General features: G+C 43.8%; 1 protein-coding gene across 1 annotated transcript in view; it reads left to right on the top strand.

Moving 5' to 3' along the window:
- DCLK3 (doublecortin like kinase 3) overlaps positions 1 to 17,362 on the top strand; it is a 48,243-nt gene that overhangs the window by 11,123 nt on the left and 19,758 nt on the right. The window contains exon 2 of the mRNA XM_039461984.2: positions 13,502 to 15,378. Coding sequence (XP_039317918.2) covers positions 13,502 to 15,378 — 1,877 coding nt within the window. The remainder of the gene's footprint in view (positions 1 to 13,501; positions 15,379 to 17,362) is intronic.

Here is a 17,362-nt window from a genome sequence, read left to right as displayed (position 1 = left end):
GCAGAGGCTTCTCGGCTCTCTTTGTGTTTCCTTCCTTGCGCTTTCTTAATCATAAGTACAAAGTAGGTGTCTTTATTAAGCTGTTTCCTTAGAAAGGAAAGTGATGTTAGTGTTGAGGTGCAGAGGGCTAGGTAAGCGGACAGACTGGGATCTTTGTATTTTGCTCCCAACATGTTTACCTGGCCACAAATGCAATGTGTGGGCTTTTAGGTAGCCTTAAGTGAGCGTGTTAACCATCAAAGAAAAAACATACATGTTGGATTTTTATTCTGTTGGGAGGAGGGAGTGCGGCTTTAAATATCTGCCCATCTCAGATGGCAAAAAAAAAGGAAAGTTTTATATTTTCTATGCTGCCTTGAATAACTGTCAAAAAACTCGCAGCAGTTTCTGGCTAGCTAGCTGTCTCCATCTGGAGGTTGGCATTGTGTTTTTTTAACCTACAATTAACTACCATCCGCTAAAAATTCAGCCAGTAATAGTCATATCCTTTCATAGCTTCTTAAGAATTTTTTCTTAAATGTTCTTACAGTTTTTTTCCTACCCTTGACAATATCAGTTTTTAGTATACAAGCTACAAAATTAGATGCCAGGGACATCGCTGATGATCACCATGAATTATTTGTTCATTGGCTCACATATATTTTTTATCTGCTATATGCCACTGTGGTAGGCTCAGTACTTTTAATTAATTTAAATTTAAATGGAAAATAGCCCTATGTGTCTAGCAGGTATGATCTTAAGCACTGCAGAGCTCTAGAGAGTTGGGGAAACAGGTTAAAGCATCAAGTAAATTGTCATCAATGGTGATATGTGCTATGCAGAAAGAAACCAGGTTGGTGAGGGAGTGGATGGAGCAATTTGAGGGTCTTTCAGGGAGGGTCTTTTGGAGTAATGATGTTAGATCCATCACAGACCTGAACAAAAGCAGGAAGGATGTTCATGAGAGAAATAGTTTCAAGACGTTTCAGGCACTTCCGGTTAATTATTTGCCTTTTGTTTTTAATGAAACAGAAGAGAAGGAATGTCTTCTACTTAAGAATTCTAAAAATGCCACAAAACCATCAGTGCTCATTCTCACTGTAAAATATGAAGACCTTTTATAATTTTGGACAATGGTGAGGGTCTGGTTTCCCTAGAAGCAGAGCCTGAGATGTGGATTCTTGTGCATGTGATTACTCGGGGACAGCTCTCAGGAGAAGGGAGTCAGGTGGGTAGGAAGTGCGACTAAGCACGGAAGTGGTCTCAGCTGGAGGCACACCATTGCCTTCTCTACTTTTGAATTTGAGGAAAATCAAACCCAGTCTGAATTTCCAAAAGGAAGAAACGTTTTCACCTGAATCTGCTTTATCCCCACATCACTCTTCTTTGTTTGGACTCTTAATACCCTTAGGGGAGTTGTTTTTTTAGATCATCTCGTCTACAGGGATATCAGGGAAAAGCTCACGTGTTTATTACCAGCTGCAGGAATACTGTGTGACTTTATTTTGCCCAGTTGGATGTTGGCTGGCTTAACAATTAGGGCAGAGCTAAGCTGGGGCTGTTTGCTTCAGTGCTGATGCCTGTTGATGTGTCTGAGTCCTGCTCTGTTTTCTCTGGATGACCTCATGAGCTTTGCACTATTCCATGTTATAAATGACACCCCTGAATCTGTTCATGCCATTGTTCAAAAACACCCAAGGTCTGCAGAAGGTCTGTTACAGTTCTTACTAACTAGCTGTGTGGCCTTAGGCTAGTTGCTTACCATCCCTGGCCTAGAACTGTGTCTTACAATTGGGGATACTGGGCTACTATCTTCTCAGTTCTAAAATGCAAAGCTCTGCACCCACACAGCTTTTGCATCCCACACACATGTCCTCTTTAGATTGGATCTGTGGTGCTACTTTTGTTTACAAAAGATGTGTATTTCAACACAAGCAGTTTGTGAGAGTTTTTACCAGGAAGTCTAGTCAGTTGTGTAAATGACCATGTCTTAACTATTTATGGAAAGTTCTTCCTCAGTCTGGTGGATGTAAACCTCCAATAAACAGCACAGTGGAGCTATTTAGCTTACTTTATTTCTTCTTGAGAAATAAAAAGAAATTAAGAAGGCCGGGTACGGTGGCTCACGCCTTTAATCCTAGCACTTTCGAAGGTCCAGAAGGTTGGATCACTTGAGGACAGGAGTTTGAGACCAGCCTGGCCAACATAGCAGAACCCTATTTTTACTAAAAATACAAGAAACTAACTGGGCATGGTGGTACATGACTGTAATCCTAGCTACTCGGGAGGCTGAGGCAGGAGAATCGCTTGAACCTGGGAAGCGGAGGTTGCCGTGAGCCGAGATCGCACCACTGCACTTCAGCCTGAGTGACAGACCAAGACTCTGTCTCAAAAAAATACATAAGTAAAATGAAATAAAGAAGAATTGAACATTAAAATAATTAAATTAAGAAGTAAAGGAAATTTATTTCTTTTTGAAAAATTTGGGTAATGTGTCTTTCATGGGATCCATCCATTTCATTTAAGTTGTCTCCTTTGCTGGCATAAAATTATTCATACTATTCCCTTATTATTATTTTACATGAACAGCTCCAGTGTTTCCCAAATGTATCATCTCTCCTAAATATGTACAAAGGCTATATATTTTAAAAAACATTTCTCTTCAAATTATTTTACTGGTTTGCCATTTAATTATGTGTTGGACGTGACTTATCAAGAAGTCAAAACAAGTTTAAAAACCACTTTCTAAAGAATCTGCAGGCTGTTTGCCTCCTCGTTCCTGTACATGAATGGATAATGGAAGTTTCCACCTCAGATCTCATTTATTAGACTGACTCCTCATCTGATAAATGAGGTGTGAGAGTCTTCAGATCCAGGCACTGACAGATGGTTCAAGTATTCCAAGTATCTTTACATCCATCTAAGAGCCATTCAAGCGAAAGTGTGAAGATGTAGAAATGAGATCGATGCGCTTCATTTCTAGAAAAAAGGAGATGGAGTATGCTTTTAGAATGATTTCTACAGCCTTGCCAGTAGGAATGGGATGTGGTGAGGGTCTGTCTAGCCTAGCGTGTTTTAAAGTGTTGCATGACACAGGTCAGTGGAGACTAGTCGGGTGGCGAGGGCCTCTAGGGTTTGATAACCAGGGAGGGAAGGAAACGATGAAGTCTTGCGAGCATCATGTCAGCTGAAGGGAAAGTGGCCCCACAGTACTTGAGGGCTCCCTTTCCAAATGGGCACATCAGAAGCGCTGCCCTGTGTAAAGCTGAGAAAAAGCAAAACTCAGCCCCAGTCACGGTCACTGTGAATCTCCTCACTGCAACAGACCGTTGGGATTAAAAATTCAGGCCACAGGAAACAGCAGCCTGACCTGGGAGTTGTGCCCTCTTGGAATTTTACTGAGTGAGCGATGAAGCCCCAGGGATGTGATTGCAGGTGAGGGGGGAGAGTTGGGAGGAAACATTAAACCCAGGGGTGAGACTGAAAGAGAAGCTGTCCCCAGGGAGAGCTCCAGTCAAAGCCAACCAGCATCGGGTGTCTCAGAGAAGGACAACGCAGGGGACAGGGTGGCGGTATCTGGAGAGGCTCCCCATACATTGGCACAAAGAGCCGCAGGTGAAGAGAATCCTGTTGGAAAAGGGAAGAGGGCCAGCCTGCTTCAGGATTTATGGAAGAAAAGAAAAACCCAGGGGCAGCATGTGACAAAATGACTGGAAAGCAGGAGGGTTCACCTGGAGGAAAAGTGGTCAGATCGTTAGAGAGAAAGATGATTGCTGTGGTCGCTGGCAGGTCCAAGGCCTCACCAGCTCTGGAAGCAAATGAGGTCATGTTAATATTAATGCCAGGTGTGCCTGGTCAGGCCCCCACCAGTGTTCTTTGAGTGCCCAGGGCAGGATGTTACCTGTGCTCATGCACACTGTGGCTCCTGTTCCTCCTCCCTCCTGTTCCCTGCCCCTGTGGCCCTCCTGCTGTTGCTGCCTCCCCAGGGCCCCTCATCACCCTCCTCTGCTGAAACTGCCCTGGCTCCTGGGGCCTGTGCTGGGGAAGGCAGGTGGCTGATCCTCCTCTCACTCTGTTGTGCCTTGTTATCTGGATCCCAGACCTTCACGCAGGCTTTGAAACACAGCCCCTTCAACATTCTCCCTCAACCTTGTGTTCCAACAGCACTTAAACCAGCTGTTCTGGGATTGGGAGTACAGGGGCAGGGCCATACTGTCCCTTCTTTCTCATTGCCTCCCAGGCCTGTTATGTCCTCCCTGGGGCCTGTGAATGCCTGTGCACAAAACACTTCCTTCTCCATTCACCCACACCCTTGTCTGCCCATTTGGCAACTTGTACAGATAAATAGATCCTGGAAAAATAAACCCACTGCTGGGCCGGATGTGATCCTGGGTCCTAGTCTGGGTTTAGTTGGGTTATGCTGCCATACTGTAAGGCTAATGAAATAGATAGGTACAAGTTTGAGGGTTTTATGACCTCTCCATCCTCACTGAGGGATGCAGAGTTTGGTCTCACTAACTACTTTGGCAAATCAAGAGATATTCGATGGCACTGCATTTCAAGCAAATGTGAATTACAACACCACCTGAGGGTCTTGTTAAAATGCAGAATCTGTTTCTGTAAATGAGGGGTGGGCTCTGAAGTTCTGTATCTCTAAGATGCTCCCAGGTGATAGTGATGCTGCTGGTCCACTTTGGGCAGTAAAGGGGATCAAAATATGCTACCCCCAAATATGACAGTTTGTCACAAGAATTATTTTAAGCTGACGGTATTTGAGAAAGAGCAGATGCAAGAAAAGATCTCTATCCTCCCCCTATTTACGTAAAAGCAGGACATAAATTTCCCTTTGTGAAGTTATTCCTCTCACTTCTCTTGTAACAGGAGGGACTGAACAACTGTTAATCACTAGAGAGGACTCTAGACTCATATCAGCTCAAAGATGGCTCTGAGAGGAATATGCACAACAAACTTCACTAAAATAATCTTTATATTCCACTAGTTTCTCCTATATATACATAGACCTTTTTTTTTTTAACCCATAGAAGCTTAAACCTTTTCCCTTTTTTTTTTGCCCATAGAAGCTCAAGCCTTTTGTAAACTTCTCTACAAGTTTATCAGTCTTTGTTAAAATGGTATATAAGTAAGTCTCTGAGTCTGACCACCTTTTTAGGATTTTCACTTCATTTCTTCAAGGCCCTTATATGCATATGAAATAAACATTTTTCTCCTGTCAATCTATCTTTTGTCAGTTTATTTTGCAGAGTGCCAGTCATTTAACCTAAAGGGTACAGGAAAAAAGGTTTTTCCCCTCTTTAACAGTGGGCAAATTCTAGATCATTTTCTTTGCCACTTCTGTTTGCTGCACTTAAAAGAAAACCTTTTGTCAAGGGAACCATGACTGGACTTCTATTTCACTATACTGATGCCATGTGTTTATAACATATCACAAATTAATTATTAACTTTATGAAAATAACTACTTATAGGCAACTTGCACTCCCAGAAGGATACTCTGGAATTTCACTATATATCCTTGGTGCTCAAAATGTGTCCGGGGACCAACAGTGTCAGTATCACCTGGGACCTGGTTAGAAATACAGACTCCCAGGCCCTACCCAGACCAACTGAATCAGGACTTGCTCTTCAACAAGATTTGCAAGTGATTTGTGTGCATATGAATATTTGAGAAGCCCTGCTCTATAGAACATAGTAAATTGGAAATGGGAGCTTCTGGTTTAACCACTTCAGCAGGATCCTCTAGGTAGACATATCAGTGACAGCAGGGAAAAATTCAGACCTTGTCAGTCATCTTTGGTGTCATGGGGTGTCTGTAGGGTATAACCCAATGTCCTGGGATCTCTGGAAAGAGAGGAAAATGCTTTTTGGTTTGCATGAGGCATGAAGGTTTTTCAGACATAATAAAGCCACCAGTGGAGGAAGTGGGAACTGTGATACAGTGATGAGATGGGTGGCATATACTAGACCAGGGTGAGTAGGAAAACCGAGGGATGGGGGATGAGGATTATCAAGGGGGTCAGGGATAAGCTTTAAAAGAGAGGAAAGGAATGTCCACATAAAAATACTCTTGTAAACAACTGATGCAGTACAGAAAACTCACGATAACTCCAAAGTTATGAGATGGGGCAGTCAATCCTATCTTTAAAGGTGCCTGTAGCTTAGCAAAAAAGTATCAGGCATCTTTTAGGTAGCTTAGAACAAGGCCTGGCAAATATCTCTTAGAGACCATACAGGGTTCTATGCCAGTAACTTGGGAAGCACTTAGGGAAATTGGCATGGGTATGGCAACAGATAAAAGCCAACCCTAGACAGAGGGCACTTCTGAGATAAGAGCAGGAAAAAGTCTCTCTAATTACTGTTTCTGATGTCTCAGTCGATGTCTCATTGGTAATAAAGAGGATGGGTAGTGAGGATGTTAATTAGAGATTGGAGTGTCATCAGTGATGACAGCCAATAAACAGCATGGCAGTTTCATTTTATTACCTCGCTATTATTAATTTCTCCAGCTTTGATCAGTATAGACATTGGCCAGGCTTCTGAGTTACAAAACAGTAGCATTTTTGAGGCGTAGTGAGAGAGGCTTCATTCCAATTTTTTATTCGTTTACAAAACCTTCCTTGGGGTGTTCACATAATCAAATGTAAGTTCACAAATGTTTCTCCTGCCATATCTCTGCATATAAGCAAAATGAGTTTGTTCCCAAGCAGCCCCTGGAAAATGCCCAGGACAAATGATTACTCAGTGAAAAGTAAAATTATTTCAGCCAGTCTTTCTCTGTCTTCCACGGAAGAATAGACATGAATAGTCTCTCAGCACTGCAAACTGAGGCCACAAGTGATTAATCTGGTGAAACCACAAAGAAATAAAAAACTGATAAAAGGGAAAGTATTTTCAGGGGCACTTTCTGCTAGGAAGAGAGGGTTAATAATGTGCTGTTAGACGCATTGACCTTTCTTTTTCAGTCATTTTTTTTGGTTGTGTTGATTACTACCAGATAGTTCAAAACACCAATATTCATTTCGTTTAGTACGCATAATTTGTAAATGTTTATAGAAAGAGCATGTATTCCTTGGGTCCTATAGCAATTTTGATTATTCTCCCATTTCTTTTTCTTGTGTTATTATCGCTTTTTAGGAGCCAAGGTGAGAATTCTGAAGTTAATACTGACCATAGACATAGGTTTTCTTTGCGTTTTAGACACATGAATTATTTTAAAATGACTTGGAAAAGATAAAATCTCTTTAATTGTGATTTAAAAAGACAACATAAAAGAGATATCTTTTATTTTTTTCTTGATGCTAAACTTGATTAGCAGCTAATCATATAACAGAAAAGTTATAATAAATAGACGGGAAACTGGGTTATCAGTCACTTTAGTAGCCTTTCCAGCACAATAAGTTGGAGAGCTGATCATCATGGAATCAGATTATGTTACTTTATCTGAATTTTGGCAGCAGATAAGAGACCCACTTTCTGAGCACCAAACCTATTAGAGGCAATAGCATCAGGCCATGCTGGTGCAGTTACTGAGTTTATTGGTTCACCCCAGAGTTGGAGCATCCTAGGATCGATGAGCAGAAATTCTGTTTATCTCTGTAGCAGACCCATTTGATTAGGTTTGCTGGAGTGTTTCTTTTCTTATCCTGTCCCTACTGGTTTTTTATTTTAATTATTATATGAATGACAAATTCATCCTGCTGAGTCACATTTAGCATCATATTCCCTTTGGCCTTGAGATGTACATGCACTTAGAGGAGCCTCAAGGTTACAGGATTTATTTTCTTTGTGAACAGGTGAAAAATAAGCACAAGTCGAGTGCCCACTCTAGGCAAAGCAATGTGCCGAACATCATCAGCAAGGAGTAAGACATTAATGCCATTTGGCAGGTGGTGAAACGGAGGTTCATGAGGATTAATTAACGTTCCCATGGCCACATGGCTAATAACAGCTTGACAGAGATCCTCTGACCCATGGTCAGTGTTCTTTGCACTAAAACGAAGCTTTCTCAACCTGAAGCAATGTACTGCTGTCCCCTACCTGTGTTAGTCATTCTTCAGAAATGCTACTTTGTCACATTTACTGTAGTATACGGATGTTTGTGATTATATTTTCTTTTCACCTCACTTATCTAATGTATTTAGGAGCTCTTTTGTGTGATGTTTATTGGTGCTGCAACTAGCAATTCTCAATTACTTGCAGTGAGAGCTGGAAGACTGAAGCTCCATATTTGTGTTTGATGTTAGGGCTGGGGATTTGTTCCCTTAATCTTGACTGCTTGCTCTCTGCATTGGGGCAGAGTTGGGGGGTTTGCATAAACCTCGGTGTCTGCTTTTGGAGAGCTTACAGTTTAGTTGAGAGGGAGAATATTTATACCCACTAAGATGAAGTAACAATTAGCTGGGATGTGAAGCAGGCAAAACCACATCTTCCAAGTTCTTGTGCTAGGTGTTGGTTTCAGGCAGTCATGCTAAATTTTGCTTTAATGAATGAGCAGGGCTTCAGGGGAGGGAGCCATCACTGCGAACTTGTGAGGACAGAGATGGTTTGAGAGTAGAGATGGGTCTTAGGCTTTACAAGATGGCAGGGCTTGGATGAGTTGGGGAGTGGGTTGGGATTGCAAAATGCCTTATGTGTCAAGCTGAGGAATTTGGGTTCAGTCCTCCTGGAGGCTAATAAGGAGCTATTGTAGGTTATTGAGCAGATGGATGGCTTATCAAAAGCAGTGTTTGCTCTGCTGTATATGTGGGGTTAGATTGGCATTGAGGAAAGACCCTATAAACATTTGTATTTTGGTGTATTGAAGTAGAAGCAGCAGTTTTGCCGAGTCCAGGCCAATTTATATTACTGTAGGAAGTTAACAGAAAAATAAGGTATTAATAAGAACCTACTTTCCCTGTGTTACTTCCTGGGATGTGGCTGGCTTGGTGGCTGAAGACAGAATTAGAATGTTTAATTTTTACTATCTATGACTTCATAAACAATTTTCCATTGATACAGTGAATATGGATTATTATCCTAGATTATACAGGTTGAGTGAGTCTCTCTTATCCAAAATGCTTGGGACAAAAAGTGGATCTTTTTTTTGGATTTGGGGATATTTGCATTATACTTACCAGTTGAGCACCCCAGATCTGAAAATCGGAAGTCTGCAATGCTCCAGTGATCATTTCCTTTGGTAGGTATTTGAGTGCCCAAAATGTTTGCAGGTTTTGGAGCATTTTAGATTTTGTATTTTTGGCTTTGGGATGCTCAACCTATATGAGGGAGAGCCACATGAAATTTGTTTTTTATAGGTGAAAATTGGTAGAACTACCAGCAATTTCATGTGGTTCCATTTTATTGATTTTGTAAGTAAAGTTGTTGCTGGAGCTGAGTAGACTCGGGCAGGCCTGTGGCTTTGTAGTTAGGTTGATTGGGGTAGGTTCTGAACAGTGGTGCTTAGTGGGAGCCTGAAACTACGCTGTGTGCAGTTGTCCTGTAGCATGAACATGTTCCTGGAGACTGAGCCCCAGGCCCAAAGGATATGCTGTGCTCTCCCCAATGTTTGCTTTCCCTGCCCATGGACCAGGCATTCAGAATCTTCTTATTTTATTCTCTTACCTGTAAAGAAGAAGAACGTGCTCTAGACTATTTTAAAAGAGAGGAAAGAGGTCTTGTGGAAGAAAGGATAAAAATCAGTGCATCCCAAGGTTGAATTTCCTGATGCTTCCCAGTAGCTTGAAGCAGTCATAGCTAGAAGAAGTACAATTTCAGTAGGTCTCAGTTATGCTAAGGAGGTGGAGGCTGAATTCTCACTTTTGCTCCAGACCAAGGAGTTTTTGAATGAGCTTGTGAATGCCTGGGCAGTGGAAAGAACATGCCTGATGTTGGTGTCATGGAGGCAGAGCTATTCTGTCTTTACGTCCTTTTTGACCATGTCCTGGGATGGAGGCTGCTCTTATGGACCCCATCCTTGGTTCAGGGATGGGGTGTTCCCAGATTGTTCTCCTAACCACCAGAGATCAGGGAAAGCTTTGAGGTAGGGTCTGCTGAAACTAGATGAGCACAGACATCCCAGAGAGCACATCCCCTCTTCTCCCTACCCAGCTCTGGGTACCATTGTGCCAAGTCATCCATTATCACACTCAGACTCTACAGTTCCAATGTTTGGGACCTTGAGGCCACTGGTCCTATCATAGTTTGGGCCTCTTTGTCACTCTACGTCACCACTCAATATGTAAGGCCCACCACTGTCAGTCCTGTTCCATGAGCACTGCTTTGTGCCTCCCTGACATCCCATCCTGGACCTTCCAGGAGGGTTCAGGGGCTCTCCTGAACCTCCTTCTACGTGAAAGGTTCAAATATCCTTAAGGTATTCACTGAATGTTCCTTCGTCCTATTGGCTCTCCCCTGAGGAGCACTCTTCTATTTCTTCCCTGTAATGAATAATTCTTACTTTCCAGGGACTGTAGATTTTGAAGGTAGAGCTCAGAATTTGGCTCCCCAGGTCTGCTTCAAAGCTATTATTTTTCTTCCCTCCTGTAACACCTTTCCTTAGCTCAGGCTTTTATCATCTGGTGATATAATGTACACCCTTGCTTTGCCACGGTCATATAGTGGCTGTCCATTCATTTCTCCGTGTTACCAGAGTCTTTGCTTCATCTGTGCTGACCTCAGTGGCTATGTGGACCATGGGTCCTGCCCTATGTCATGGTTCCTTGGCCCCTGTACTGGGTGGCCTCTACCTCATCAGGTGTTGAAAGCCCAACTCAAATCTTGTCTTCCTAGCACTCTTGGTTGCTCATTCTCCTGGTACTTCCATTGGATTCCATTATGTCCTCTTTATGTCTGTAGGTTTTCCTGGTGGGTCTGCCCTCTTGTGACCACAGCCAGTAGTTGATTCCGTGGGCCTCCCTATCCTTTTTCCACATCTGCTTGGAAAAGTCTCAGTCCAGGATATAGGCTAAAATCACTTTCTCTGTCCCTATACTGAGTCTTCTGAGAAAATAATAAGGACTTCATTTACTTGGTCCAACAGTACATATCAAGGATCCTACTGTGTGCGAAGCACATAAGAAAAACCAACAAGAACGCCAGCCCTTTTGTGCATATGCATTTGATGGTCACCTTCCTTGACACTCTTCCTCAGTTCCCCAATGCAGGAAATACAAACTGTATTCCTTCTGTAGCTCTTTTTCTTTCTCTCAACATCAGCTATCTCAGGCAAATATGGAGGCAGAGTAATTAAAGAGACTGTGAGAAGAAATGGGGTAACATGTCCATAAATAGTTTAACTGTAAATGTGATTGTTAAGCTCATAAATTTGTGGCGTGTGGGAAGATCAGTATCAGCCACTACCTTGTCGTCTCATCTGACACCTGCGTCTAGATGGAAATCATCTCAGAACAGATTGTACATTATAATTAAAAAACAAAAAACATTCTGTGTAGATTTGCTGGGCCAAAATACCCATCTGGCACAACTGGAGTTTCTGCTACAGTTGATTTAAATACACTTATAAATGATTATTTTAAATTTCTTTTTAAAGGAAGCATAAACAGCAGATTTTTCCATGTAGGATATGACCTATGGGTCTTGTAGGGTAACTTTAATAATTGTCATCCCGCCCTTGTGGTTTAACTGAGTTATACATTCTGTTCTTTTCCAATTTCCCTTCCCGACCTGGATAGAAATTGAGGAAATTAAACCACTCTTGCCTCAGCTGCTTTACTCTGGCTGGGTATAGTCAATCAGGAAATATGAAGTATTGTTTTATTCATGTATGTTCTCATTATTTAAGCTCTGAACCTTGATTTCTTTACATTTTTTAATAAGAAGAGGGAAAACCATCTGGACAAGGAAGTGTCTACACCTAGACTGAAGCCTCCTTCAATTTTTCTATACTATAATGTGAGTGAATCTCAGTCAGAGCTTTAAGAAATACCTACCATATCAAGAACAGAAAATCAAACACTGCATGTTTTCACTCATAGGCGGGTGTTGAACAATGAGAACACATGGACACAGGGAGGGGAGCATCACACACTGGGGTCTGTGGTGGGGAACTAGGGGAGGGACAGTGGGGAGTGGGGAATTGGGGAGGGATAACATGGGGAGAAATGTCAGATATAGGTGATCGGGAGGAAGGCAGCAAACCACATTGCCATGTGTGTACCTATGCAACAATCTTGCACGTTCTTCACATGTACCCCAAAACCTAAAATGCAAAAAAAGAAAAAAAAATATAAATATATATAAAGAAATACCTACCGTATCATGTTGGCCTATGAGTTCTTGTGATGCCAGGTCAAGTTGTGCACAGTAGACTTCTACCTTATTGGCAGATTATGTTACTAATGAAATGAAATTATAATATAAAATGGATATTAAGATCATAAGGATGGTATTAATAACTAGCAACTATTGTGTCTTTACCATGCGTCAGGCAGTCTGTTAGATGAGTTGTAATTTGATTGTTTATTCTTCACAAAAACCCTGGGAGGCAGCTGTAGCATTCTTACTTTATAAATGAAAAAAAAAAAAAATGAAGTGCAAATAATTTGCCCAAGTTCACACAAGTAGTCCGTGGCCGTGCTGGGATGAAAATCCAGATCTGTCTCAAACCCCGTGACCATAACCTCTTCACATACTGCCCCACCGTGAGTGAGTTCATAGTCAAGCTGAAAAAACTGTTCTTGGCAAAGAGATGAGTAAGAGTTGGGGTTTTCAAAGTTCTGGAATGTTCCTGCCTTTTGTCTGGAATGTTCCTGCCTTTTGTTGGCATTTCATGGGCAACAAACCTGGCCCTTTTTATCTCTGTTGTAGATCCTTGAAGGTCAGTTCACTTTGGGGTAGCTGGAGTTGCGTTTACAGAGGCAGCCTCGCCTTGTGAGGACTCCTCTATTAGTCTGTTTTCACACTGCTGATAAAGGCGTACCCAAGCCTGGGCAATTTACAAAGAAAGGTTTACTTGAACTTAGAGTTTCACATGGCTGGGGAAGCCTCACAATCATGGCTTAAGGCAGGGAAGGACAAGTCCCATCTAACACGGATGGCAGCAGGCAAAGCGAGAATGAGGAGGACACAAAAGCAGAAACCTCTGATAGAACCATCAGATCTCGTGAGACTTACTACCATGAGAACAGCATGGGGGAAACGCTCCCATGATTCAGTTGTCTCCCACTGGCTCTCTCCCGCAACACGTGGGGATTATGGGAGTACAATTCAAGATGAGATTTGGGTGGGGACACAGAGCCAAATTGTATCAGCTCTCGAGGTGTGGCCCATCTTGGGGGCCCCTATGAGGTCTACAGGAATGACTGCAGGCCCAACGCTGACTCTGTTCTGCACTCCTGGTGTAGAGGAGACTAAGTATAAAGGCTCCATCATTTCTAAAAGACTCTCAGAGACCACAATCATAAAGCGTAATATCAGAATCAGTCATCCATCTTTAGTAAAGCTTTGGTGAAGGCTGAGGGCTCTCTGAACCCATCTTGACTTTTCCTTTTGTCCTTTTCCTGTTGCAGGACAGCAAGGCCTATGTGACCATTCTCTAAAATATTTAAGCTCGAGAATCACAGAACGGAAGCTGCAAGGTTCCTGGCTGCCTGCTGGCCGAGGGAATCTGGAGAAACCATTCCTGGGGCCGCGTGGCCCCGTCGTGCCCTTGTTCTGCCCTCGGAACAGCCTTCACTCGGTACACCCTGAGAACAGCCCGCTGAAGCCCAGGGTCGTGACCGTGGTGAAGCTGGGTGGGCAGCGCCCCCGAAAGATCACCCTGCTCCTCAACAGGCGGTCCATGCAGACGTTCGAGCAGCTCTTAGCAGACATCTCAGAAGGCCTGGGCTCTCCCAGGTGGAAGAATGACCGCGTGAGAAAACTATTTAACCTCAAGGGCAGGGAAATCAGGAGCGTCTCTGATTTCTTCAGGGAAGGGGATGCTTTCATAGCAATGGGCAAAGAACCACTGACACTGAAGAGCATTCAGGTGGCTGTAGAAGAACTGTACCCCAACAAAGCCCGGGCCCTGACACTGGCCCAGCACAGCCGCGCCCCTTCACCAAGGCTGAGGAGCAGGCTGTATAGCAAGGCTCTGAAAGGAGACCACCGATGTGGGGAGACGGAGACCCCCAAGAGCTGCAGCGAGGTTGCAGGGTACAAGGCAGCCATGAGGCACCAGGGGAAGATCCCTGAGGAGCTCTCACTAGATGATAGAGCGAGGACCCAGAAGAAGTTGGGAAGGGGGAAATGGGAGCCAGAACCCGGGAGCAAGCTGCCCAGGGAAGCCACTCTAGAAGAGAGGCACGCAAGGGAAGAGAAGCACCTCGGGGTGGAGATTGAAAAGTCCTCGGGTGAAATTATCAGATGCGAGAAGTGCAAGAGAGAGAGGGAGCTGCAGCAGAGCCTGCAGAGGGAGAGGCTTTCTCTGGGGACCAGTGAGCTGGATATGGAGAAGGGCCCAGTGTACGACATGGAGAAGCTGGTTAGGACCAGAAGCTGCAGGAGGTCTCCCGAGGCAAATCCTGCAGGTGGGGATGAAGGATGGAAGGGTGACAGCCACAGGAGCAGCCCCAGGAATCCCACTCAGGAGTCAAGGAGACCCAGCAAAAGCACGGACAAGAAGGAGGACAGAGGCCCGGAGGATCAAGAAAGCCATGCTCAGGGATCAGCTAAGGCCAAGAAGGACCTTGCGGAAGTTCCTCCTGTCACAGAGGAGGGGCTGAGGGAGGTGAAGAAAGACACCAGGCTCATGAGCAGGAGCAAGCACAGTGGCTGGCTCCTGAGAGAGCACCAGGCTGGCTTTGAGAAGCTCCCCAGGACCCGAGGAGAAGAGAAGGAGGCAGAGAAGGAGAAAAAGCCGTGCGTGTCTGGAGGCAGAAAGACAATTCTCAGAGATGACCAACCTGCAAAGCTAGAAAAGGAGCCCAAGACGAGGCCAGAGGAGAACAAGCCAGAGCGGCCCAGCGGTCGGAAGCCGCGGCCCGTGGGCGTCATTGCCGCCAACGTGGAGAAGCATTATGAGACCGGCCGGGTCATTGGGGACGGGAACTTTGCTGTCGTGAAGGAATGCAGGCACCGTGAGACCAGGCAGGCTTACGCGATGAAGATCATCGACAAGTCCAGACTCAAGGGCAAGGAGGACATGGTGGACAGCGAGATCTTGATCATCCAGAGCCTCTCTCACCCCAACATCGTGAAACTGCATGAAGTCTATGAAACAGACACGGAAATCTACCTGATCCTGGAGTATGTGCAGGGAGGAGACCTTTTTGACGCCATCATAGAAAGCGTGAAGTTCCCGGAGCCCGACGCTGCCCTCATGATCATGGACTTATGCAAGGCCCTTGTTCACATGCATGACAAAAGCATCGTCCACCGGGACCTCAAGCCGGAAAACCTTTTGGTAAGCCCCGACTTCTGATGATATGGGAGAGGGTGTTTTTAGAATATGGGATAAAATCGATATTAATTGCTTTATACTCTGTCACCTTTACACACTGGAACTTGACTTTTATGTTATTTTAACATACTTGTTCCAGTATTAAAAGCTATGTTTATAGGTCATAAGTTGCTGAGATAAATTAGTTTTGACTAACTTATGGAAAAAGAAACCTTCCAATTTAAGTAAAATGGATAATGTATCCTCATCTCTGGGAGAAAAATACTTTTGTCTTGATGATGATCAGGTGGACTTAATTTCTTGGGCACGTAGGTACTGGGAATGTCTGCTGGTGGCAGCTTCCCCTCAAGGCTTTGTGGGCATCATCCACCCTTAGCAAAGTAGAGATGCCACTTTGGTCTTTTTGAAGATAACCCTTTGCCAAGGAGCTCTCAAAAGGTGCAGTGCTGCAGGGGTCTGTGTAGGAAGTGCCTGTGAGTCTGGCTCTGGAGTCAGATAACCTGGGTTTGAATCCTGGCTTTCTTAGTTGCTTGCTCTAGGAGAAGTCCTTTATCTTGCTGGACCTTAGTTTCATCATTTGTAAAAGAGAAATGGTAATAGTGACTATTTTGGAAGGTTGCCTGCAGTTTGAGCATGTGAAAAAGAAAAGCAGCCCCTGACAGCTGGGAGCTGGCCTGACACTCTTATCTCAGCTGCATCATTCTGCTGGGCATAAACACTTTCACAGATCACGACATCAGATAAGGCCACTCTGTGACCATAATGGATCAAGACAAAAGCAAAACGCCTTTATACTGATGTCTAAATGCAGATAAAAATAAGAATATTGTCCAAACTGCAAATATGATCACATATCCCCTTTGTGGCTGCTGTGAGTGACTGTGTTGCCTCATCCTTCCTACCTTCACGTAAGAATTATTAAGATATCCAATTATAGAATTAGCCCCACGTGCTGACACTGTCCAGCCCAGAGCAAAACCCTGCTTTCATGACTGAATCCTTCCCCAAGTCATCTCACACAGCCCACATATTATCATGAGTCCTTTAACATGCTCTTACTTTGAGTCTTTGATCCCAACAGTATGTGTTCTCCCTTATTGGAATGAGTCAGTAAGCTTAATGTGTTTGACTACAAGTGTGTGTCAGGAGGTCTTTGTCAGGATGACACCGTCACCCTCTGCCACTTTCACCCACTTTCTTCTTTATAGCTCCAGTTACCACTTGATAGAGGCGATATTTACTTTTCTGTCTTTCTCCTCTTACTGGAAAGAAAGTTCCATGACAGCATGGACTTTGTTTTATTCAGACTGTACTCCCAAACCTAGAACAGTCTGCCACGTGGTCGACATTTAATACATATTGGTTGTATGAATGCCCAAAGGCCATACCATGCTGCCTGGGAAGCAGCAAGAACTCCATCAGTGGCAGCAACTACCACTCTTATTACATTAAAAACAACCCTGATATCAAGGTGAAGAACATGAGTAAGCATTCAAAGTCACGTTGCTGCAGATAAAGCAATAGTGAATGGACACAGTGATTTTGATGAGCCATACTTTGCAGGGCACTGGGAGGGTGGGCGAAGGGATTTAGCCCTTTCCCTTCCTTTCCATGGCTGCAGACCCAGCCTGGAAACACCATCCCAGTACATTTGCCTGTCTATAAACTGCTCTTACAAGCAGGTGAAATACCTAATTATCTGGTGAAATGAGGTCTACCTTGACCACTAAGTCGAGCAACCTTGTTTTTGTCCTATTTCATATAATTACAGAAGCAATTTGGCTGGTTGGCTAAGTGGTCTGAATTACCGTCAAATAACTCTCTTAGAACAATTTCATTTTTGCATTAGCTGGATGTCCTTGTCCTTTTTTTTTACTTGCTTTTTGATTCTTCCTGTCTTTTAGTTCTGAGCCCGGATGTCTTCCATGTGGAATGTACTGTACGGTCTTTATTACGGAGACTTTGGAATTGCAGCAGAACAGTGTTC

Source organism: Saimiri boliviensis, chromosome 9 (assembly GCF_048565385.1).
Source record: "Saimiri boliviensis isolate mSaiBol1 chromosome 9, mSaiBol1.pri, whole genome shotgun sequence".
In the NCBI taxonomy this organism is placed as follows: Eukaryota; Metazoa; Chordata; class Mammalia; order Primates; family Cebidae; genus Saimiri; species Saimiri boliviensis.
The sequence above is the reverse complement of the archived record's forward strand: the minus strand, read 5'-3'. Positions and strand labels throughout refer to the sequence as shown.